Genomic DNA, 26614 nt, shown 5'->3' with positions numbered 1-26614 from the left:
ATTGAACGTCTCGTATATGTTGTGTGATATATTGTCACGTCATTTATAATGAGTATGTATGTGCATATATAAAACGTTATGCAAGGCATACGGAATTCGCACGCTGTGTAACTTGATTATGCAATATTAATTGTTGACAATATTTTGTGTGTGTATTTTAAATAAATTGTAATAAAATTAGAATTGTACATAAAGGTATACATATATACTTTATCGAAATGCATGTTCTGTAAAATCTACGTGGCATATACGTAATAGCAGTAACCGACTCGATCTATTCATATTATACAGCAGACACCAAAAATAAGCATAACCGGTTTTCTTTGGCCCTTTTGGAAACATTCACGCATGACGTCATAGTAGCGAGTGCACCCGCACTGACAAAAGTGTTGCCATGTGCATATGCTTATTTTCTGAAACGTCATTTTATTTCATTTTATTCAATCAATCATGCACACTCGTCTTAACAGATTACTCCAATGCGACGAGCGTGCTATATATAATTATTAATTATATTTTTAAATTAAACACGACTCATATGGTCAAACATTGTATAGAAGTATTGTAAGTATTATACAAGCCGAATGCAAACAACAATTAACATCCACAGACATATCTATGGACAAATCAGCAGCATTTATACAAATTGGCGAAACTCGAGATGCTGATTAACTCGAATTTTGCGAGAGAGATTGGACAGGGATGCCCAATTTGTTGGAACCGTTTCAATGAAATCAGATAAATTTGTAAACTCTGATGATCGATCGAAATGATCGACCTTAAGGCCACATATCCAAGATCTGACCAGCAGCTCACATAAGGGATAGAACCCGTGACTACACAATCGAAAGCATTACATGCTAGCTATGCTGCTGGTTATACTGTCACGATATTGACTCGACGATAGGTTGCAAGCAATATTGCACCGTATCGTCGCGCTTTATAATGTATATGTAAGCCGATTTTTACTGGCACTCGTCCAAAACAAATATGAAAGTGCCGAAAACGGGCGGTGCTGTATAGTATGGATAGAAGTAGTCTGTTGCGTGTAGCGCTGTGTCGACTGTTGACGTGCAGTGCTGGATAATATAGATAGACCTTAAAGCTAAAACACGATTTGCTTTATTATCCAATTGATTAATGATTATTTTAATAAATCGATGTCATTTGATTGGATACACATTGTATATGTATAATATTTAGCCATTTTTTAGGTAATGGGTAACAAACTAATTGGATTTGCTGCCTTCTGTAACTTAAATTGAAATTGCCAATTGAATGGTATAACTTTGCTTACATGTAGATGCGTATATTTTAATTGAAAGTTGATGATTTTAAATGTTCTAAGATCTTTTGAATAGTGAGATTAGTTGCTATGAATTATGTAAATTTCATTGAACGCGCAGCCAGCTCGCAATTTCGATATAAACTTGAAATGACAGTTTTGCAGTAGGATTATGATTAATGTAATAATCATAATGAAACAGGTTGATCATTTCTATGGTATAGAAAAGCTGCTGTGAAATGGATGAATGTTTAGTAAATGTGAATAATTAGAAAACGAGAAAGTTACATAGAAGAAAGGTTGCTGTGATGTTTGAAGATCTTAGATAGAAGTTGACTATTATTATTCAGAACGGGTGTATCAATACGGGCGTGAAATCTGAAGGGGGTTTCTGAAACTTGCTCGTTTTACTAATGATATGTAAATAACGAAGGTAACAATGGCGGTTCCGACCTTTTCACCTTTCTGTTTGAAGCGCGTCATTTGATCGCCTCTCGATCACAGTATTTTTCAGCCGAATAATATGCACACACGCACGTCAACTATTGCTGAATGTTACGTCGATACTGAACCGAGGTGCTTTATTTTTTTCAGAAATGAAAACGGCAAACAAAAGAAGAGGAGGAAACGTGCAAAAAATGTACAATCATAAAGAAGTATTTTGAGTGGAAAATTCACGTCGATGTCGCATGATCGCCGCTGAAAAGAAAAGATCCGGTTTACACTGGTCGCGTCGGATTTCGGCGGATGAAAGAGGGTTGTGAGAAGAAATTTGAGGTGGATGTCCATTATAGGCATTGTACGTGTTTTGCTCCTCCTTGGAAAAATGTGATCCGGTTCAAAATGGTGGCCGGTCTCGTTTCGGACGATTCCCAGAATGCTATTTTCATGTGGTGTAGACGTGATTGTCAATACTGGGAAGATCAGATTTGGTGGTGTTTCGTTGGAAATCTTGATCAATTGTGTCAGTTGAATTAGTGCAAGGACTTGAGATTCCGCATACTAATTAATGATCTTGAATTGCATAAAAAATATGAATAGTGTTTGAAAAAATATAAATCCATTAGTACATAGACAATATGAAAAACATAAATTTTTTAAATTTTAATAAATAAAAACAATTATAAAAATTTCTGCCTATCAAAAATCAAACAAATTTTAGAACAAATGCTCTAATGAAGTATATTTTGCATAGGTGCTTTAATTTCTGCAGTGAAAATCATGTTTCTAGAATCCCTGTCTTGATTTATTTCTATGTAATTTGTGATTCGTCGAACTGATATAAAATTGGCTTTCATGTGTAGTATCGAAATAGCAATAGCTTTCAAGAATTGTACCAATATAATGTTCACATATAATGTTATAAATAACGACGAAGATAAATATATATTTATGTATGAGCTTTTTTAATTTTTTTAATATTATATTTTCACATTGAAAATATAATACTACAATATTAACTAATAAAAATTTGTATCAAACAATTAAGCCAGCAGCATATCTTGGTATCTGCCTTGATGTTAACCACCGAGAAGTTGCCGTTCGATCCCGTAGGTTTGACCTTGACTGCAAATAATTTATTCCAAGTATTATTTGTAGTGCTGCTGGTTAGACTTATGAATTGTGAAAGATATTTATGATCAAATAATATATGTATGTAAATACATATACATTGGCGAGCAGTATGGCTGGTGGTTCCCGGGTTCAAGCTCTGGGTTGACCTTTATTGAAAATAATTTATTTGGAAGTATTTCTGCAGTGCTGCTGGTCCGAATTGAATATTTGTGACTCAAAGTTGATCGTCTCCTATCAGAGTTTGTCAATTCGTCTGATTTCATTGTTAAAACGGTCCTGATCAAATTGGCAAAATCACATTATCTAATGTACTACATACAAATTTATATATGAAAGTTTAACACTAGGTATCGCCTGTAATGGTAATGGCATAATGAAAAATTTATCAAATTTATGAACATATACATATGTAAATATATGTATGTAATAATAACGTAATATTGCAGCCAAAATACGCTTAAACGAAATTGAAATCATATTTTTCGATAAATTTTCAATCGAAAAACAAATATGTATATTCACAAATCGTTGACAGTACACACGCAATTTAACGTTGGGTTATTCAATTTTCGTTAATTTTCCCAAAGCAGAAAATCGCGAATTTTCCCCGCCAATTGTATTATCTATACGCAGGTTGTTTACGCTCTCATCTAGAGCAATTTCCTTTACGGTGGCGAAATTGGGTCGATTCTCTCCCACATTTTGATTTGCTCGTAAATCGACAGGGTTAATGCAAAAAAAAAAATGCAAATACTCTCCGCATTCGCGAAATTTCGGGTAATTAATCAAAGTACATTAAATAATGTGGAAAAGTGAGCCAAGGCAGAATCGTCCCACATGCGTGTTTGTTCACAACCGCATTGTTGATGATATGAATAGTAGATTGGGTCAAATAGAACGTTAGATATTCACATAGTATACATACATACATATGTAGTATTTACATACATTGCTATGTGACACTTTCGAGTCGTTCGATTAGTTTGAAAGTGTCATAAATGTATTTTTTTATGATTTTTTAACACTAGCTTTACGAAAAACCAGTAAGCTATTGATTTCTACAATTTTCAAAAGGCAAATTTAACTTTGAAATATACATAAAATGAACTTGAAATTCTAGAAAAATGTTATTCATATACAAATATATGTAGCTCCATTGTAATTTCATAATGTTTAATCAAAGGCGTATTACTCGTCCTAGAATGAGCTAGAAAGCTCTATATAAGGCAAAGAACATAATACAAAACCAGTCATAATCGACGATGACAAAAACTCAACGAGGCGTTTAGAAGAAAGCTTCCAACACACCTTCAGACTAAAATGGACCAAAAATCCACAACATACTCGTTAGTCACACGACTAATAAGGAAACGTCTCTCCGAGCCGGATGACCTGTTGCATTATAATGCATAGTGCAACGTCACAACCGACGAGGAAAATCGGTCACGGTCATAATTGTGACCCAAACCACACGAGCCCATTATCACTGCATAATCAAGTCAATATTAATACTAAGCTTCAGAAAAACTAGCGTGATGCTACATACACTGTATGTTAGTCATTGAAAACGATTACCGAGTGCTTGTGACACGTGTAACCACTTTTATTTATAGTTTTAATTGCATCGTTGCATTTTTAAATCGGCATTGCTGTCGATTGCTACAAACTGTAGTGTTTATGTTTTTTGTTATTCGCTTTAACGACATTTTAAATTAGATAAGTTCGATTAATCGGCGAGTTTAACGCCCTCTTGAGCGTGGCAAAGAGTTTTGAAATGAACGATAGTGTAGTCCACAATCGATCCGAATGAAATGTTTGTGAATATTCAGGTAAGGAAGTAATTTACATATATGTACATATAATGGTACACGTGCTAGAAAATTGTAGTATTATTATCGGTGAAAACCAGTCGAGTTTTCGGCACGCAGGAAAAGCGCCGATGGCCGTCACAGCAAATTCAATTTATTAACGCGAAAGTTGACAAAAATAAAACAAATATAGAGAGTGATTCAGTGCTTACAATAAAGGCATCCATGTATAGTAATGACAATGTATGAACGAATTGAATCACATTATAATATAAGAAATGGTTTGTCATATGATTAATCTTAGTATTGAACTGAAAATCGATAGTACAATTTGACCTTCTGAATATTTGTTTATTAAATGCGATAAGGATAATATCTGATATGTTTTAAACCAATTTGTTCCAGTATTACATATACCGCCTACGTTTATCTCAGAGAACTATTTTTGGATTCGATACCCAGCTTCAATTAGACGTATTTTTACGATTCGCGAAGAAAATTTGATATATCAACCCCTTTCACTTCTCCAGCTAAATTAGAAGGTCCGTTTTTGGAATTTTTAAAGAAGTGCTCGTTAAAATGAGATCTTGACACAGCGTTCTCTTCCATATTCTTCCCACTTTTGATCGATTTTCTATAGAACTAATCTCATTTCATCCTTTTATTGTCGTTTTAAATTATCACACAATGCGATAATTTAAGTTGTTTGGAAATTTTTAACTATCCTGAAAATTTATTAAAATGATCTGAGCCCTCTTCCATTTACATATATGATTAACATGTTAACATTTTTTTAAAAAAGAAAAGAAAACGATAAAAACATCGCGATGAAATCACTTATCTCGAAATACTTATTTGCGTAAAATGGACAATTTCAAATTTTTTTTAAATAATGATCAACTAAAAAAAAAAGAAAATAGGGTTAAACAATAAAGGAATTGCTAATTAGTGATGCAGGTAATGGATGTTTAAAATTTCCTAGTATTTTCGGCATAATACATTTGTCCACGGCTGTATATAAGCGAAAACTTTGAAGCCCTTCAAATGTAATACATTATGACATTCAACAACATTATTTATATTCATTTTAAAACTTTGGGAAGGGTTTTGCAACTTGAGGCTCGCTTTACATATCTTAGCATTTAACTATCACTCGATGGCCAAATAGCTCGCTCAGAGCGAGCTCTTAAACCCTTATATACTATAATGTAATACGATTAGAATACACTCCTTACATAGGAATCACAATAAGGATTATATCCTTTGAAACTAGAGCGTAGTTAGTATGGGCCTACCATAATTTAACGACACTAAGGATATCGAAGCTTGAGGCATTGAGAAAATTTAACCCGACCTTACCTTACACATATAAAACTATCATATATACAATACAGAGTTTAATTTATTTCACCCCTGTTAATATTTTATTGTATATTCAGTTTGTGAACATCATTAATGATAGTTTCGTTAGTATACAAGGATTTTGACTTTACAAAACTTTAACTTTAACTTTAAGTCTCCTAGTCAAACAATAACATATGTATATGTAATTGTAACAAATAAACAATCAATATAGAGCGCGACGATACGAAGCAATATTGATTGTCGAGTCAATATTGTCACAATATTTATAAGCACATGGCATCACTTTCGTTAGTGCGGGTGCACTCGCTACTATGACGACATGCGTAAATATTTCCAAAGTGGCTAGAGAAAACCGGTTCTGCTTGATATGTTTCGGTGACTGCTGTATAATATGAATATATCGTGTCGGATACTTCGAATACGTCACGTACACATTACTTTTTATTTTATTTCAATCGAAAATGTATTTACATATACTCGCCTTTACAGAGCATTTGAGACTTGCAAGAGAGATTGGAAAGGAAATGCCAATTTACAGGAACTGTTTCAATAAAATTCAGAATAATATATTACGAGTACGTACTTTGAGGTTAAATATCATGTAGATAATTTCAATCTAATTATATTTTGTACGTAAAGTCAGTTTTTTCAGCTTCAAAAAATCATTTCATTGTACGTAGAACTTCATGGCACAATAGAACTTCATTTTATTTATTTTATTTTTATTTCAATCAAACTCGCCTCCAGTGTTCTAATACAGATAAAATACGATCTATAAAATCAATACAAGCATTTATATATACAATACGACAACTTTGGAGAAAATTTTGCGGCATTTTGTAATACAAATCGGTGAACCTCATTACGCTGAATGAACTTGAGATTTACAAGAGAGATAAGAGAAGAGATGCCAATTTACAGGAACCAGCCAACAGCTACTATGGGAATCAAACCGTGTCTACTTGAAAGCAGAATGTGTTGACCACTAGTCCACACTACTAGTCCGCTAGACCAACAATATTTGTGTTGAAATCATACGTCGACCCTAAAAAATTCCACAAAATCTCTATTACACATCGTATGAATGTGTCCTTATAGAATGTACGAAAGAATATTTTTCGTACTGCTGTTTACGTGCTGTTACTGGTTTGAGCTATACTGTGTCGTATGCCAAAAGTCTATGAATAAGCTTGAAACTAAGTTAGGCATTTCATCGAAATTGGGACCCAATTGAATATGGGAATTTCGCGAAAGGGACCAGAAGTGACACGTGAGCCACAAATGGCAGCAAAGCAACGGTTCGAGGTCGACCATTGTCGCAGTAATTGCAAGTGCGCAAAAGTAAACTGACAAAACAACGAGTCTTATGTCTTCGTCGCATATGCAAATAAGTTCAACGTGTGCGACGAATTTCGGTTCGCCACGGAGCGGATTACGAATACGAACCGCGAGACAAACAGGCGTTCGACAAAACCGAGTTAAAAGTGTCTATAAGTGCGGGTGAATGTATACATACATTCACGTGTCGTTCGATCGCGACCTTTTCAACTTTCGCTTGGCGAGTCGCGAAAAAAAAAATGAAAAACACTCGGCCCGAAACGACCCTTTTCAGTTAACAAAGTAAAAAGTGGGAAGAAAATTGGGGACGACTTTCTTTCCGGGGCTGAAAGGGTCGGGAAAGTTTCGCCTGTTTAATACAATCTGCAGAAGGCATGTGTGATTCGACAAATCTTACTGTGCATATTATACGAATAAGAGTACGTTTAGTTTGACTGGGAAATGTCGACCTTTTATCAAATTCTCTTTTCATATCATATAGAATTTTTTTTCATATTATATAGTTAATATTAATAAAGCTCGTTTTATTAGCCAGCAGCGTGGCTCGGTCGTTAAGCTTCTGCTTAACACTGAGAGGCGCCGAGTTCGATCCCTTGAGCTGACCTCGATTGAAAAAGAATTTTTCTGAGTATATCTGTAATGCTGCTGGTCAGACCAGGATTTGTGACTCCTGGTTGATCGTTTCCTATCAGAGTTTGCCAATTTTCTCTGATTTCATTGTTGAAACGATTCCCGATTAAAAATTGGCTAAAAATCCTTCCTACCCACTATGTCACCACTATTTGAGTATGATTAATGTAAATATTACAATAAAAATGTATGTACAATTCATAGATGTCTCGTTAATTGTCGAGTTTGTCAGTGTCTCGTAATTTAGCGACTTATGTATATAATAAAAAATGCTGTATTGTTTGTAATTTGGCCAGGAAGGCGCATTGGGGTTTACCTGTAATGCCTTCCTGGTATGAAATAAAAATGAAAAAAAAAATGAAAATTATATTTACACATGTTGTACGATTCATGAAGTTTACGAAGAAATCACTCATATAGGTTATTTCCAATTAGTTGAATGGTTGAATAACTATCATATACATACATACGAGTATGTATGTGTAAACAATACTGTTTCCGTGCTGAAAAAACAAATACAAAATAGTTCAAATCCTACTATACATATGTATGTATATACGGTGTATTTTGCTAGAAATGGTCGAAATCTTTCAAAGGTATATGACAAACATACTCATACTTTTCAATGAAAATTCCGCTGAAATAATATAAGAAAAAATTCGTGTGTGTGTTGAGTCGCTTGAAATATTTTCCAGGATTTATCAATTTACATATGTATGTGGTTTTTTGTAAAAATATAAATGTATTTTTTGTTACGCTTTGTATAATATGCTGTATTTGGAAATTGACGTTTGTTAATTCGATATCATCATAATTTACAGTAATTCTCTATTCCCTATTCTATACATACATATATGTAGGATACATTTTTCAACAGAATTTAATTTATAGCAGCATTATAGTTAACGTATTAAACAATGTCAGTAAAGCTAACTCACTATGGCATGTAAATATATACGCTGTATTTTTGAAGAAAACTTCATTCAAAGGCCGTCAACACAATAGTGTTTTGTTTTTAATTCCCAGGAATTCATCGATAATATTCTAAAATATTAATGATCAGAATAGATTTCAATTACTCAGATATAAAATTTTTCTGATTTTTTCTCGCGCAGCATACATATTCTCAAATTTAATCTTTCATCCTAATGAAAAACGGAACGATCTATAAGTTAGATAATATTTATTACGTGAAAACATATTGAAATGTATATAAATTTTATAAAAAATAAAATTACCGCAGTTTGAAAAAAATCTGATAATTTATACGGTCAAAGATAGCTGTAAGGAAGCTGTATTTCAATTTTAAATTGAATTGATACAAAGGTTTGGGAGTTACGTATAATTTACATTAGCCTATTATATTAACCGTTACAAAGTGAAAAATACGAGGACTCGGAGAAAATTCGGGTAGTCCATAATATGTTAATATGGTAATATTATTTATATACAGTTTTGAACTATCTCGGCATTACATGAAGAACCTAATGCGCCACAATGGCCGACATAAGGAAACAAGAAAAAAGTGGAATTAAATGAAAAAAGCAAAAGCAGAAAAATATGAAAATGAACACAAGGAAAAAAATCTCGCGTTCGAATTTTCGCATGATCACAAAAATTCATCTATTGTTACTACGTACATAGATAAAGTAAAAAGAGGACACCTATAAGGGGAGGTACCACCGGTCAACTAAAAAATTTGAAAAAAATGGACATCGTGTCGATAAGAATTTCGGTAACCGATACTAAGTTTCAGTTCGATAGGACTAACAGTGTTCAAAAAATACACAAAAACGTGATCAGTGATCGATTCTGAGTTCGAGTCAGTCAAAATCACGAGTTCGAATTTTCGCATGATCACAAAACTTCATCTATTGTTACTACGTACATATGTAGATAAAGTAAAAATATCAAATAACAGAATACATAGTAGGAAATGTCTTGGATCTACATATGTACAGCCAGCATTGATATAAGAACCAGTCGTAAATACAAAACATCCCCACGAGGCCCAAATGGAAGAGAAAGTCAGTATCTTGAAAACAGTAAATAATTAAGTTGACAGCTGATCAAGCGTGTCTTAGCTCAAAAAATAAAATGTACAGGAATCCGAAAATTGGTGGTACATTAAAAGAAAAATGAGATTGAAGTCAGACAGTTTCAACAAATCATTAATGTTTTTTTCTTGTTTACTGAGATTTTACGTATGTATAATTGAGCGGAACTGACTCAATATATTGATATTTCTATAATTTAATTCATGAGAAATCTCTGAAAAATGTCACAGAAGCAAAACAGAATCTATTTCGGAAAACTATCAATGCGTGGGTCGCAATAAATGTAGATCTTTCAAAGCTCTCTTCCCATATATTTAGATTTTTCCCATTTATTTTGGCTGTTTGCGAACTATTTTCGCGCGAGTACGACTTGCAAAGCTCGAACAACGAAATGCATTACCAGTTCTATTAGCTTTATTTACGATATTTTTGTGCTAGTAGTCACTGGCGGAATGTCAGTGATGACACGGTTGCCAAATATTTTATAGGTCTCGTTATACGAGTCACGTTCCGTTCTGTTTACTCCGTTGACGATTATTAAATGGTAAATATTATTTTCGATAACCTGTAGGCGAAAAATGATCGTCGAAATATCGCGTCACATATACTACAATGCGTCACAGCTATAACGAAAAATTCACTATTTATTTAATCATTAAACAATTTAGTACTAAAGTCATTGGAATGCGTCTCCTGAATATTTTTAAGATGTGATAATTCACACTAATAAAAGCTTCTCACTACTTAAGATGAAAACAAAACAGTTTCTTATCGAAGCCTAATATTTGTTTCTGATAAGAAGCCCACTTCAACACACCTTCATTATACTAGTATGCATTGATGTTCATTTGCAACACATAATAGAATTCAACCACGTGATATTATTACATAATACGAGCAATACTTTACTAACTTCGTACATCGATTTGTTCATTGTTTATATTTTGTCAAATGTAGTAATAGTTGTAGTATTTACGTATTTATCAGCGAGAAAATTATCTAGATACACGTGTCGTATCAAAAGTGGACTATTTTTAGGATTGGTTTTACATGAAAACATGTAAGCTTATCGAAATATGTATGTACAATAATCTTGTTTTTCGAATTGTACAGATTAATATTCATGCGCAATATACGAAATGGGTTATGTCACTTATAGTCAGTGAGAAAAAAATGGATATAAACAAAATAAAAAGAAATGGAAGCAGAGGTGTCGGTTGATATAAAAATCTTTAGTAAACAAGGTCAAATATACAAGATGAGATAGCAAAGAAAATGAGTGTAGATATATGTATACACACGATACTGGCTAGCTGTTTGACGTCAGTTTTTCACGGGCGTGTATATGTATGTGAAAAAAAGAGGAATAAATTTTCCGGGAAAATTAAAATATACCGACAAAGCGGCGAAAGCCTAGTCGTGTTTTTATGTAGTTTTGAATTTCCTAGATTATTTATTATAGCCAGAAAGAAGTTGGTAAATTTAAATTTTGCAGAACAAATATATTGAAAACTGCGTATTACTAAAAAAAATTCTATATATCACAGATATATTGCTATATATAATATGAATTTGTATTTAATTGAAGGAACGTTCGTATTTTCTCACATCCTATCAATTTCTCACGATTGTTAAAAAGCTGTTACGATGAATTTTTATCACAGATGTGAGACGTTGATTGATGATTGCCAATAAAATTATTGTCCAAATAAAAAAAAGAGTCAACATATAATATTATACAATTAAATTAATTGTGATATAACGAAGTACGTGTTCTTATCGTATGGAAAGAACAACATAGTACATACTAAAACAGATTTTTTCATAGATACATATTATGAGACATTGACTGAAAACCACGAGTGAAATTATGAATCTTATACATACATACATAAGTACGTGAGTCAAACGAAATAAGTAAAACACGAAAAGCATGAATTATTCATTCTCTTATACAGTGTATAGAATAAATTTTCTTTAAACGAATTGTAATTTTCAAACGAAATTTTGAATAAAATAAGAATATTTTCGCCAAAGAATTTTTATCTCAATGCATATAGTAAAATTTAACAACTTGACGAACTATTATCATATTATATTTTGTACGACGCGCTTAAATTAAGGTTCGTTTATATCAGTACAGCTTAAGACGGCAACCGAACGTAAACAGCAGTTTGAAAATTATTCTTTAGTACATTCTCCATGGACGCATTTATATCTTCCGTAGTATGTACATGGAGTAGATATTACAGCAGTAACTGACACGATATATTCATATTATACAGCAGTACATAAATCAGTACCGAAACGCATCAAGCAGAACCGCTTTTATTTAGCCAATATGGAAGAGTTTACGCCTAACGTAACATCATAGTGGCTAGTGCACCCGTACAAACGAAACTGTGCATAGTTTCGGAAACGACATATTGTGAAAATATCCATGATACGATGCAAGCAATATTGAGCTGTATCGTTGCGCTCTGTATTGTATGTATATGTAAGCCGATTTTGACTCGCACTCGTCCAAAACTAGTATGAACGTGCCGCAATGTACGCTGCTGTATAGTATAAATAGAAAAAGTCTTTTACGTGCAGTGTTTCCGTTCCAGCTGTCAACGTGCATATAAAAAGATTTTTATTCGTATAAATAAATACATTTACATCGGAATATTTCTCATGTGGCTTAGTTCCATTAGTTAGAATTTCGTCTAAACGCACACATAATCAATATAACAAGGTTATATTAAATACACGTATCTATATTGAAATAAACAAAAATATTACGTGCTGTAATTATTGTGCACGATTATACATAATCTTGAAAACACTCTTAATGTCATCGACACGACAAAACGGTCATCGCATCATCATCGCCGATACAACGAGCGACTTTCCCATTACACATCCTTGACGTTGAACCGCGCGTCTTACGAACTTGAACTGCAGCACATCTTTTCAACAGTCGAACGTCCGCAATATTATTTTTTTACACAACATACAAACTGAGAATTCTTCAATGAAAAAAATCATTGAATTGACCGAATCTGAAAGATATTTGTAATGTAAACAAATGTAAAATCTACCAAAGAAACGAGCGGCTCGTTTCATCCGACTGTCAAACAATTTATATACTGTTCATTAGTATGTATTTTGTTTTTTCAGCTGAAAATAAATATTTAGAGCGCTCTTCCGATTCACCTTAAAGATCATTCGTTACGAAAGCTTTTATAATTCCGCCTTGGTGTGGTTTTCGCGGGTTCAACGCACTCAAAAAGTCGCAAGGTTGATTATTTCGTATTGAAAAGTCTGAATTTTCCGGAAAATCGACAGCGCGTGACTTGAAAAGTTGCATTGTTTGATTTATTATTGAGGTATTATTTTTCGTTTGACGTCGATATCGCGTGTCGTTTTCGTTTTGCAATCGCTAAATTTTATCTCTCGGCGATAACGAGAAATGTGTGATCTCTGTGTTTTTATCTCCAAAGGCCATTATAATTTTTTTATTTTTGTCCTTGAAAGTGTAAAAATATTTTCGCACTCTTTTTTTACGTCGTCAAAAATAGTCTTGAATTCATCGACTGTTCAAAACGAACTGCCCGAATTACTTAATGTGTATCACCAATTAGTTGAAAGATGCGTGAGAAAATTGTAAAGCTGCATATACACGAGTGTAATATCCACTTACGAAATCACAAAAAAATATTGCTAATCGTTAATAGAGCTGTGATTATAATTTAAACATTACAGTCAATACAAAAGCATAGTCATCTCGTAAATTACTTTGTTTTCGAGCGCATGTATGTATGTATGCAATAAAACGAATGAGTGCAAGTGCATATTTGCAAAGAAAGCTTCTGGTTCTTTGTCTTAGAACAAAGTGCATTATTATGCATTAGTAATGAATTTTTATCATTATGACGACGATGATGACTTCCTAAATGTTGACTTTAACCATTTCTAAACATACATTCCGGCAATAATTGTGTAAAGTTTTAATTAGGTCGCGTTAACACGTCGCTGTCCACAGTGAAATAATTTACAATGCATTCAATTTACACCATTGAGTTAAGAACACCATAAATAATATAAGAGTTTGCAGATCTACTCTTTATGATACTGCGAGTCTAATATATATGTATGTACATATACATATATTGTAAAGAGTTTCATTTTAACGCCTGTATATGGAATTATTAATTATTTTATTGACAAAAGCGATAATATTTAAATAAGGACAGTCGTTTTAGAGAAAAAATAAAAATATTTTAAGACGGAAGAGATCTACATATGTGTGTATGTATGATTGTATGTTGCTTATTTTAATTTGTATCAATGCCTTTTCGAAACCACCTGTAGAAATATCAACAGGCACAACACAAGTAAATCACATAAAACTGATTGTTACAAAGTTGAATATTTACTTAAGTTATTCATAAGTTATGTCTCTACTTGTTTACTTTTCTTGCAACTCGAGGCACATGCGCTTGTCGCAAATAGTGCATGTGTAAGGCATGCGCTTTGGAGTTGAACGGACGCGTTTTAACAGATTGCACGGGAAGCGCACGCACTCCCGAGCCAAACCTATATTCTTGCAACTTTTCTTGCGTCATGGTCACGTCGCACACTCAAATTGGAGGAAATAATAAATTTCATTTGAAGATTAACGATATTTTTCTCTATTATGGAACTGCAAGGAAAAAAATACATAAATAAATGACGCTTTAAAAGTATTGGTAGAAAAATATAATATATGACCCATGAAGAAGGAAAGAAAAAAAATCAAGTGTCATAGCACTGATGAAACATTTTCAGACAACGATATTGAACAGTGTGGACAGTTGATTGGATGCATTCACGCATTCGCCGTTTGGTTCATAGTGAATGTTAAAATGAAAATTGAAAGCGAAAATTGAAGACGAAAGCGACTAAGTTGAGACATATGTATATACATAGCTATATGAACATACATACATATGTACATATATAGGCCCATAAAATTAACTTAAAAAGAACAAATTTATTTTGAGGTTGTACGTTTATACATACATATTTATACAATTTGATAACAGTCCATTTGTGGACTTATCTTTTTACATGTTTTTTCTCTTAACGACCTCCCACACCACCTTACAGTAATATAAAATTATTATAAACAAATAGTACTTTACTATTTTGTCATGAAACCATATATGTACATATGTATAATTTCTAAAACATTTTGTTCGTTTGCTAGAGAGCTTTTACATAGAGCAGTCAACTTAACGACTGTGCGCAGTTCGATCGATTAACCTTTTCTCTGCTACGCTACTCAGACTTAACCCTTTCCGACTATAGTCAACTACCCGAAAAGCCGATTAACCTTTTTTTACAACTGCCGGATCACAATTAAAGAACAACCTACTCGTTGCGAACAATCACCTCGATAATATACCGTTTACGTGGGGCCATTGTACTAGAGAGAAAGCCGACCCTTAGGAAAAAATAAGGGGTTTTCAGCCCTTCAGCGACTGTACTGCCTTGGCCTCGATGCTCCTCGGAAGGCATTAACCTAATGACTTCGCTTTTTTTTTTCATTTTGACGTTCGTTTAAACGTTAAAATTTCTCGTCGAAGACCTTGTAACATTAAACGCTTTCCTTCCTGGTCGTTTTGTCGTCGACATGGTGGCGTGCATAAGGGGTTTTTGACCCCGTAGAAAATGCCAAAACTCTACTCAAGGACTTTATAATACATCGTGATGACAATACGGCGAATTTAAACCGACTAACTTGGCCGGATTTAACCTTATCGATTGTAGTCACAAGGTTACAAGTTTACGTTGACTCGTTAACCCATTTAATTTGGCTCAGCAACATACATACATATGTAAATACATACATACATATATGATACATATAAGTCCATGTTAATCTTTAAAATTTATAATACACAACAATAGGTAAAGTGCTTACGATTTTTCATTAAGATCAAAAGAAAAGCGGTAGTTCAAATGTTGGTAGTTTTAGGATTAAAAATTAAATTCATTTTGTGAGACCGATCAAAAATCCAAGATCTTAGCTTATGAAAAAATATTGATTTGTATATCTGATGGTGAGAACGCTGCTTTAGGTATTGTTTGTGTCTTATAACGTAATACTACGTGTGCGTTTAATATAAGATTTTCTCTTTTGAAATCATTTATTTATAGTTTGAAATAAAAATTTTACATTTGAAAGGTATAAAAATTATACAAATTTTAACAATGAATAATATAGAAAAAGTAAAAATAATATATTTATATCTACATAATATAAAATTAAGTCCAACATATTATATTTCCACACAAATGTATATTAAGTGATTATTGTCATATTTTCTGTAACTAGGTGTCTAAAATATTCTAGCACTAAAAGCAATAATATATTAAACAATATAATACAAAACTAGTATGGTCAAAATAATTAATTACACAGCGATCAAGCAAGGCAATAGTTTCTTTAAAAGAAGAAACTTTAATTTAAAAATTTATTGTCATTCTTCAAAATTTTGGCTCTTTTTATGTGTGCAATCTTTATACCGGATAAGAATATTGAAAAAAGTAAGGACATTTGATGTAGATGACAAGCTTATTTTTAGTTTTTTTTATATAGTAAGCAACTATGTTTATTAAAATACATATTATTTAATTTTAATAATGTACCTATATAAATTTGAAATGGCGTCGATAAAATATTTGCACAATATAAAGCAGGTAAGTATACATATATGTATCTGAAAAGCTTGTAAAAAGGTTGATTTTTCTGATTTGGAATCCGAATGTACATATCATATAATACGTGCATACATAAAAAAACCTATAGAATTTATATAATCCCATTATTTTTCTTTAACACGTGCATGCTTATCGATATTTTTAAATTGATAAAACGTATTATTGATTTATTGCTTTAATAGATTTTGTATGGCTATCTGTAAAATTATACTAATAATTATAAAATTTAAGATGAGATATTTTCATTTTTGGACACTGTACAAACAATTTAAAATTAAAGGTAAATCAAAATATTACATTTATAATTTATTTAATGACAAAAATAAATTGATAAAATAATGAGAAAACTTACATAGATTGCACCAACGCATGTATGTATGTACATACTTATGTATGTCATCAATCATATAATGTTTGGTTATCCATTAAATAATCTTTTGTTGTATGTAATTAATTGTCCAAGATAAAAAAAATACCTACATACGTATATCATAAATAGCTGAGTTGACCGAATCAATTCATTTTTTATTGACCAAGTACATAGACTAATCGTATCGCTCTAAAGAAAAAGTGAAAATTCAAAATGGCTTCCGTTAAATTTCTGGCATTGTTTTCGTTTTTAACGTACGTGTATTCTTTACCTCTGGAAAAAGCAGGTTTATCTGATTTTGAGGTTGGAGTCTTGGGTGAAGATGACATATTTTTTAACGAGTAAGTTTAGAGAAAGTGTGAAAATTTTTAATTTATTGAAAAAAATTAAAAAATATTATCAAAAGTTGTATAGTTCTATTTCTTAGTTGATAGAATTTTTTTTGTGTATATTTCAGATACGAGTTTGAACATAGCTACACTCCTGGACAATTAATATTATATGGAAGCTTAGGTGCTGGAAGTTCCCGTGAATTATACACCTACATCAAAGTCGAGGAAACGGGAGGAAATTCTGATGCTAGGGCAAGAATTTCCGATGGTGGTCCAGGTAACAATTTTTTTGAAGTAGAATTCATTCCAGGACCATCACAGACATTTAATTATACAATTTATATATACGGGCAATTAACAAAAACGCCCGGAGATCCCATGAGAGAATATGAAACGACTAAAAATAAGTATTATATGTAGAATGCAAATGTAAATAAATTTATGCTTAAATAAAAAATATATATCAAAAGTATACGTTTATTATTTGGTCGCGGTCAAGTGATTGAAGAGCATCAAATAAAAAAAAAAACAATACAGAAGAAGCTTGTATTATTAGTCAATTTTCTACCTTTGAAAAAAGGCTGGTTTAAACGATTTGAAAGTCGGAATATTGGGTGAAAATGACAAGTTGCTAATTTTATGAGTTTGTGTCTATGAAGTATGTGTTTAAGTTACAGAAAAATAAAATAAAAATAAAATTATTTTAATTCCAACTATGCATGTGTATGCATTTTTATACATACAATATTATTTGCTTAGTTGAAATCTTTTTATGATATATTATTAAAGCTAATATAAATAAAAATAATAGGAATTTAGATGGAAAATGTTATCTAATCTTATTTAGATTATAAAATAAGTGCCACTGTGAGATAAACTTTGTACGTAATTGGACTTCAATATCCAATTTTTTGTTTTTTTCAAAATTTTTTCACATATTTTTCTAGACCATGAAAACGTGATCAGTGATTCTGAGTTCGAATCTCGAGTTCGTATTTTCGCATGATTACATAACTTCATCCATTGTTACTACGTACACAGATAGAGTAAAAAATGGAAATTGATTGTTAACCATAAATTGAGATATGGAGACTATTTTTCAAAATCCTTATCAACATTGATATATTATGTATTTGAATTATATATTTGATTATAACAGCTGTATTGTTCGATGCAATTCATTGTATAGTGGTCAAGTGAGCCAATCGTATCTCGTAAGAGAAAAAAGCCAAGATAAAGATGGTGTCCGTCAAACTTTTGGCATTATTTTCGCTTTTATTATTTGTTAACTCTTTACCTTTGGAAAAGGCCGGCTTATCCGACTTGGAGGTCGGAGTCTTGGGTGAAAATGACAAGCTGCTATTCATGTGAGTTTTTCAATGATATTAAATTAATTAATCACTTTTTTGAATGATGCGTAAATATACAGAAAAATAAAATCAAAATTATTTAAAACCCAATTATATATCGACATTATTATTTGCTAAATGCAAATCCTTTATGTAATAAAATACATACATATTTTTAAAGCTACTACATACATACATATGTAGCTGTGAAAAAAATAGGAATTGCTATAGAAAATGTTATCTAATCTTATTAATATTATAAAATGAGTGCTACTGTAGAATACATTTTATACATAATTGGACTTCCAATAACTAGTTATATTTGTACAGACATATATATGTATGTCCATATAAATTTAAAATAATTTCATTAATTTACTACCTGCATTTGTATTTCTATTTACATAATATTCTAAAAAATTATATACTATATCGTATAAAATTTCAGAATAAAAAACGATTTGGTACCTGTTCCTGGATTGAATACGACATCAATAAAAACTGGCGTAATCAGTGATTATGTGAATATTACTTACATCACTACCGAAGAAATAGGTGGATATCCTGATGCCAGATCTAGAATCGACGATGGAGGTATAGGTTATAGTTTCGTTACGGTGGAATTGATTCCAGGACCATCACAAGGTTTCAGCTACATCGTAAACATATACGGCACAGAGTTTGATGTTCCCGCAAATTTTACCAGGAAGTATGAGACGTTTTAAAACTTACAATACGAAAAAAAATAAATTATAACGTATAAAATGAATAAACACTTTCAAAATTATCAATCGCAGTTGTTATTGAGTATATCTGAATAAAAAATCGTAATTTAAGTATATACATACATATATTTTATTTTATTTTATTTTGTTTAAAAAAAATAAATACCACAGAGACTTGACAGGTTGCCCCAAAGCGTCAATGTGATTATAATACAAATAATAAAAATTATAAAAAAAACATCATAAAAAAATAATAAAAATCAAGTAAGAAATATGTACACAAAATAAAAACAAAGAAATAAGATTGAAAAATTTATATCGTGCTATTTAGGATGTGTTCCACCAACTCAACATAACTGGCATCGAAGAGGTCCAAGTAATGTGCCAGCAAATTAAGGAGTCGAACAGCTCTAGAGAGGGGGGAGTTCATGAGCACGTTTGATTTAGCCCTAATTGGCAAAAATATATCATGTTTTCTTAAAACTCTATGATTTTCCGGGGCCCAGAATTTTAGTTTCTCCAGGATAGCGGGATTGTGAATCTCTCCTCTAAGTAAGTTTACGAAATGTTTCCCAAGAAATAAATCTCTTCTCTTTGCCAGGGAGTTGAAACCCAAAGATCCCAAGACAAAGGCACTAGGGAACAGATATGGATAAAATCCAAATGTCTTCAGATATAAAAATCGAAGGAATTTCCTTTGGACTCGTTCCAACATTAGAGAGTAACGAAGTTGATAGGGAGACCATATAATGGAGCCAAACTCGAGCACACTGCGAATAATGTACAATATTAGAGACGAATGGCAGTGAGCCCTAGTTCGGACGAATTACGGATTACGAATCCAAGGATTTTTGTTGCCCTATCACAGATATTCTCAATGTGGATGTTGAAACTCCAACTATTTTCGAAGACTATTCCCAGATCAGATATAAATAATTCTCTCTGAAGAAGAGAATCATGAAATTTATACGGATATTTAATAGGAGAACGAGAACGAGAGTAAGAAATTACCCGACACTTTAGGATATTGAAGGGAAGTTTATTAACATTAGCCCATTCAAAAATAGAATTCAAATCCTCTTGCAAATAAAGAGCGTCAGGTAAACCAATTATTCTCTTATAGATTTTTAAGTCATATGTATGAAGTATATAGAATATCCAATTTTTTGTACATCTATTAAAATTTTGAACAAATATATTAGATTGCCAAGAAAATTCTCATTTGCATTTAAATGAAGATCTGCATGTCTTAACTTAAGATTTATTGCAAAAGTTGCCGTACAAATTTTATATGTAACTTAGAATCAAGTTTAAAATTTTAGATATGTATTTTAGTTCAATACACCCGAGCCTTGATTCTCTAGTGTAAAAGTACTACTTCCGGTTGAGGTAGAAATATTAAAAAATTAACGTATAAAATTTATCATTTTTACCACATGTAAAAAAGTTTCAGTCTGAAACGTTGAGCGGCTTAGGAGATAATTTAATCCCAAATCCAAAAATAAAGAGGATACCTATGAGGAGAGGTAACACTTAATATCAGTTTAAAAATTTGAAAAAAAATTACCTCGTATCGATAATCATTTTAATACTTAAGTTTCAGATCGATAGGGCTAACGATGATCTAAAAAAAATTTTTTCACATATTTTTCTAGACCATGAAAACGTGATCAGTGATTCTGAGTTCGAATCTCGAGATCGTATTTTCACATGATTACATAACTTCATCCATTGTTACTACGTACACAGATAGAGTAAAAAATGGAAATCGATTGTTAACCATAAATTGAGATATGGATATATTGACTATTTTTCCAAATCCTTATCAACATTGATATATTATTTATTTGAATTATATATTTGATTAGAACAGCTGAATTGTTCGATGCAATTCATTGTATAGTGGTCAAGTGAGTCAATCGTATCTCGTAAGAGAAAAAAGCCAAGATAAAGATGGTGTCCGTCAAACTTTTGGCATTATTTTCGCTTTTATTATTTGTTGATTCTCTACCTTTAGAAAAGGCTGGCTTATCCGACTTGGAGGTCGGGGTCTTGGGTGAAAAGGACAAGCTGCTATTCATGTGAGTTTTTCAATGATATTAAATTAATTCATCACTTTTTTGAATGACGCGTAAATATACAGAAAAATAAAATCAAAATTATTTAAAACCCAACTATATATCGACATTATTATTTGCTAAATGCAAATCCTTTATGTAATAAAATACATACATATTTTTAAAGCTACTACATACATACATATGTAGCTGTGAAAAAAATAGGAATTGCTATAGAAAATGTTATCTTATCTTATTTATATTATAAAATGAGTGCTACTGTAGAATAAATTTTATACATAATTGGACTTCCAATAACTTATTATATTTGTACATATGTACATATGTACATAAAAATTTAAAATAATTTCATTAATTTGCTAACATTTACCTTCATTTTTGTAATTCTATTTACATAATATTATAAAAAAATTATATACTATATCTTATAAAATTTCAGATTAAGAAATGATTTGATACCTCTTCCTGAATTGAACATTACATCAATAAAAACTGGCGTAATCAGTGATTATGTGAATATTACTTACATCACTACCGAAGAAATAGGAGGATATCCTGATGCCAGATCTAGAATCGACGATGGAGGTATAGGTTATAGTTTCGTTACGGTGGAATTGATTCCAGGACCATCACAAGGTTTCTACTACATCGTAAAAATATATGGCACAGAGTTTGATGTTCCCGCAAATTTTACCAGGAAGTATGAGACGTTTTAAAACTTACAATACGAACAAAAATAAATTATAACGTATAAAATGAATAAACACTTTCAAAATTATCAATTGCAGTTGTTATTGAGTATATCTGAATAAAAAATTGTAAAGTATATACATATATGTATGAAGTATATAGAAAAATTTATATGAAAGAATTTGCATATGCGTCATAGAGAAAATTAAATTTTACTTTTGCGCTCGCGCCTTGTATCATTATGGTGTTGTTGATTTTTTTTAATATTCGAAATTAATGCAATATAAATACAAAATAAGGTTAACGCGAACGTCATTAATGACGAAATTGACTTGGCTAATAGCGCAACTGACCTTTCCGCACAAAAATGCAAATTTATTCCAAAATTCTTCTACGGGTCAATCGAACCGCGCGCAGATTAAACGACATTACATACATACATATATCCGTCTGTGCTTAAGATATTTAGATATGTATATTCAACATTAAAAGCCAAATAAAATTATTTCAATATTTTTCATATAAAAAAACGTATATTTAAACTGTGCACATTGAATATTTTATTACATAATTGAAAAATATCACCTTGAAATTTTATTTCCATTTGAATAACTTTCCAATATTTTTTTTCAAGAACGCAATTTAAAAAAAAATTGTATTAAAAAAATCTACATTCAATATATAAAAAAATAGTTTTATAAATCATCTGTCGCGTGCCGTTATTCGACTTAAGGGACTAGGCTAATCCACTAAAATTTAAAAATATCACTAATCCAATTACAATGAATTCAAATCGTTGTCCATATTGATTTTTTCACTCGGACTAGCGAAGTTCAGAAACTGGAATCGTCCCTACCCGAGGTATTGGCAGTGGTATTGGATTGTTATGGTATGGTCTGCCGCGTCGTTTGCTTACACGGACTCACCGTCTCCATTCAATTCCCTTCGCAGTACTGGCAAATTATTATGTACTAGCTGTATTACCCGGCTTCGTTCGGTATTTGTAATATAAACCGCTTAAACATGACTAATCTAATAGTAAACATTTTATTAAATTTATTTGAATAGCTTTATTTTATATAAATTTATTTGAATACTCATTTTTTATTAAATTGACTGTCACGAACAAACAAACATATAGTAAGTCTCTTATAAAAAATTATATGTATACTAGAATCCGGCGGCTGCGCCCCCGGCGTCTGCGCGCCCTAGAATTGCGCCCCTGGCGGCTGTGCCACCGGAGGTTCCGCCCCCTAGGACTTCGCCCTCGGCGCCTGTGCCTTCGGGGACTTCGAATACTTTGAATCGAAAAAATCGAATTATTTTTTCGATGACGTCACCGTTTTACGACACAACGAATGAAGGTTCCATACAAAGTCTCTTTCCAAATTATATATTAGATAGGCGTTCCATCGAAGACAAATTATATTTTAATTTACTCGTCTCTTCAAATATTTATGGAATTTTTACTGAGAATATTCTGATTTGTATCTATCATACATCATTCTGACCTATTTTTTTGTGTCAAATAACACATACATACGTATATATATATATATATATATATATATATATATATATATATATATATATATATATATATATATATATATATATATATATATATATATATATATATATGTGTACACAGAACTTTTTGATGGCAAGGGACTAGGCTCGCAAAACAATTCCCTCAGAACAAAAATGCGCGCGGCAACAAATATCGAGGCCTTGGAATGTTGCATTATCTATCGATTGTTCGACAAATCATTCAGAAGATTAAGTTTTAAGACAAGCAAGATGATAAGAAAAGTTACTTAGCTTCTTAGGATTTCTGTTAGCACAAAAATGAAAAATTAATGTCATCATTTCAATACAGATTATTAAAATTCAAAAACTAAAAATATATTTCTTTATATATAATATTATTTTGTTCATACTTAGTCCTCTGTTTTAGAAGTCACCGAACGCCACTGGTTAATAATATTTCAAATTTCATTCAGATTAAAAACGTTTCCGTTTCCGCATATGCATATGTACATATGTATGTATGTGAGATATATTGAAAAAAATTTGCAATGAGATAATAGGATAGTGACATCACAATATCAACCTCTAACCTAACCTAACCTAGTCCGTGCCTCAAATCTTAATAACAAGATAATAACGAATTGCACTCTTTAACTTCCGCTAGACATAATGTGGGAGATGTGATTTATTGTTCAAGAAATAAATTAACTTTAAAATTATCGACAACTAGGTTTATAAATAGATAATAAAGCAACTAATTTATACAAAATATGAATAATTACTCTTATATACGCATTTTCAAGAGCATTGTTTTCGTAACCATTAGTTTAATGAAAACAAGATACAGGGAGATTAAATCAATTTTTTGTTCATCAGACAGCGTGTTTAAATTTAAAACGGAAAATTCTGTGGTTTTTCAATTAGTGACGTGTTGGAAAACTGGTTTATGATTAAACCGATGAAACATCTGAGAAACAGAACAGTCACATGTATACAATTACGACGTAACACATAATTTATTCTAATGTTTCAATATCATTAAATTTCCAAAAACAAGTTAGAAGCGGTCGTCAGATTACTTTTTGCAATTAAAACAATTTTAAATTTCACAAATAACATTTACAAACAAATTAAACCAACGGTTAGTACGAAACGAGAGATATTTCAGAATCGAACGAGATAATTGCGAAACATACCATACAAATTTGCCGGTTCAATTATTTCCGATTTACATCCGAAAGTGCACGCAAATTTATGGCCGAATTGCGTGGGAATTTCCCAACATCATTGAAAGCCAATTATTCCTATTGGCTTTCAATGATGTTGTCCAATAGCACTATAATAATATTCGAAAATCGAAATATTGAATTCGAATCTAATGAAAGACAAGCAACCATTTCACTACGCTACTAATGTATGTAGGATTAAATTGAGGGCTGCAAAATCAATTGCTTAAATTAGTGAGACAATTTTAGCCTATTGTTAGGGCGAATACGAGATTCTATAGAATGTTTGATAAGATTTACGTAACGAATGACGCACACGTAACGTTGTCGCGAATGTTCGAAAATTCAAACGCGCGCTACACAAATTTACATGTCAATATGTGATATAATTTTAATCCAGCCTGCATATAATCATACTATAAATAACAAATTCAATGTATGAATGCTTAAGGGGAATATTAAATTTTTGTTCTGAAGCTGAAAAATTTACACGGATTTATTGACCGAAAATTTAAATTTTCATAAGCTAACTATATAAATTAAAAAATATATACATTAACAAATTAAATTTAAGTACTGATATGTAATTTAACCAAACAAAATAAATGATGAAATGCATTGCCAAACGCTTAAAAACTCAATGGATCTTTTGAAGCCATTTCTGGGAAACTTTCAACGTAACATATGACGCGTATTGTGCAATCCAAATACAGCACAGCGTATAAAAAAAAGTAAAAACTGATTTATAATCTATTTCACATACTAAATATACTAAAAATTTTCCAATACTAATTTCTAATGCTTTTCCGATTTTTTGACGCACGTAAATTTCCCTGAAAACTACGTTGTTTACCCAGAACTATACGATGATTCAGTCAACACTCACTCTTTTTGCATACACAATACGTATCCAAGTACGAACGCTTTTCAGTGCGTCGAAAAATCCCGCAAAATAAAAATTTCCATTTTACGCAAGGCATTTAAACAATATGGAACGTTGCAGAAAATCGATTCGACTCGATCGCGTCACGTCATCGCATGCAAAATCATGCAATTATGCGTTGAACGAAACGTGATAGTTCATTCGTACGATTGTAAAACGGTGTGAAAATTGTATACCTACCACATGTATTAAAAACGTCGTTATAGGGTTAACGTTCTAAGCGTCAAATCCAAGGGGAGACAAATTAACAATAGCAGCACTCAACAGAAGTGCATTTAAATTGCAAGGTCTGGCGATTTTGTATTGTATCATGCCAAATCTTAAGTAAAGTTGTTGCGGAAAAGATTCGACTCGACAATACGTAACGTATTGTTAATTAATAAAAAATCGATGGATAGGTGCTCATTTTCAAATGCAGGCGTAATTTATTTATAGGCGAGGAATAAAAAATAATGGCAAAAAATAGGTTAAGCTATTCCAGGTTCATTATCGTGTCAATACATTTCAGTTGGAAATAAGTATATTCTGAATGAAAAATAAATTAATACATTTATAGTGAGGCC

The 26614-nt window shown here is 31.7% G+C and overlaps 3 protein-coding genes across 4 annotated transcripts in view; 2 read left to right on the top strand and 1 right to left on the bottom strand.

The window, feature by feature from the left end:
* The window catches only part of LOC143909925 (3',5'-cyclic-AMP phosphodiesterase-like), a 218150-nt gene that overhangs the window by 17383 nt on the left and 174153 nt on the right, over positions 1-26614 (bottom strand). The gene's annotated exons all lie outside the window — the stretch shown is intronic.
* LOC143910427 (uncharacterized) lies at positions 18668-19639 on the top strand. Its single transcript, XM_077428895.1, has 2 exons — positions 18668-18877; positions 19308-19639. The coding sequence occupies exons 1-2, from the start codon at positions 18750-18752 to the stop codon at positions 19582-19584; spliced, it is 405 nt and encodes a 134-aa protein (XP_077285021.1). The 5' UTR covers positions 18668-18749; the 3' UTR covers positions 19585-19639.
* On the top strand, positions 21462-22926 carry LOC143910422 (uncharacterized). The gene is made up of 2 exons (XM_077428886.1): positions 21462-21665; positions 22102-22926. Exons 1-2 carry the CDS (start codon positions 21538-21540, stop codon positions 22376-22378), a joined length of 405 nt encoding a protein of 134 aa, XP_077285012.1. The 5' UTR covers positions 21462-21537; the 3' UTR covers positions 22379-22926.

The sequence above is a fragment of the Arctopsyche grandis genome, chromosome 1, assembly GCF_051622035.1.
Source record: "Arctopsyche grandis isolate Sample6627 chromosome 1, ASM5162203v2, whole genome shotgun sequence".
Taxonomy (NCBI): domain Eukaryota; kingdom Metazoa; phylum Arthropoda; class Insecta; order Trichoptera; family Hydropsychidae; genus Arctopsyche; species Arctopsyche grandis.
The sequence above is the reverse complement of the archived record's forward strand: the minus strand, read 5'-3'. Positions and strand labels throughout refer to the sequence as shown.

What these genes read in the sequence shown, in the direction of transcription:
- LOC143910422 (XM_077428886.1), top strand. Translation starts at nt 21,538, where the DNA reads ATGGTGTCCGTCAAACTTTTGGCATTATTTTCGCTTTTATTATTTGTT. An exon ending in AAGGACAAGCTGCTATTCAT is followed by an intron (nt 21,666 to 22,101) that starts GTGAGTTTTTCA and finishes ATAAAATTTCAG; the next exon opens with ATTAAGAAATGATTTGATAC.
- LOC143910427 (XM_077428895.1), top strand. Translation starts at nt 18,750, where the DNA reads ATGGTGTCCGTCAAACTTTTGGCATTATTTTCGCTTTTATTATTTGTT. An exon ending in AATGACAAGCTGCTATTCAT is followed by an intron (nt 18,878 to 19,307) that starts GTGAGTTTTTCA and finishes ATAAAATTTCAG; the next exon opens with AATAAAAAACGATTTGGTAC.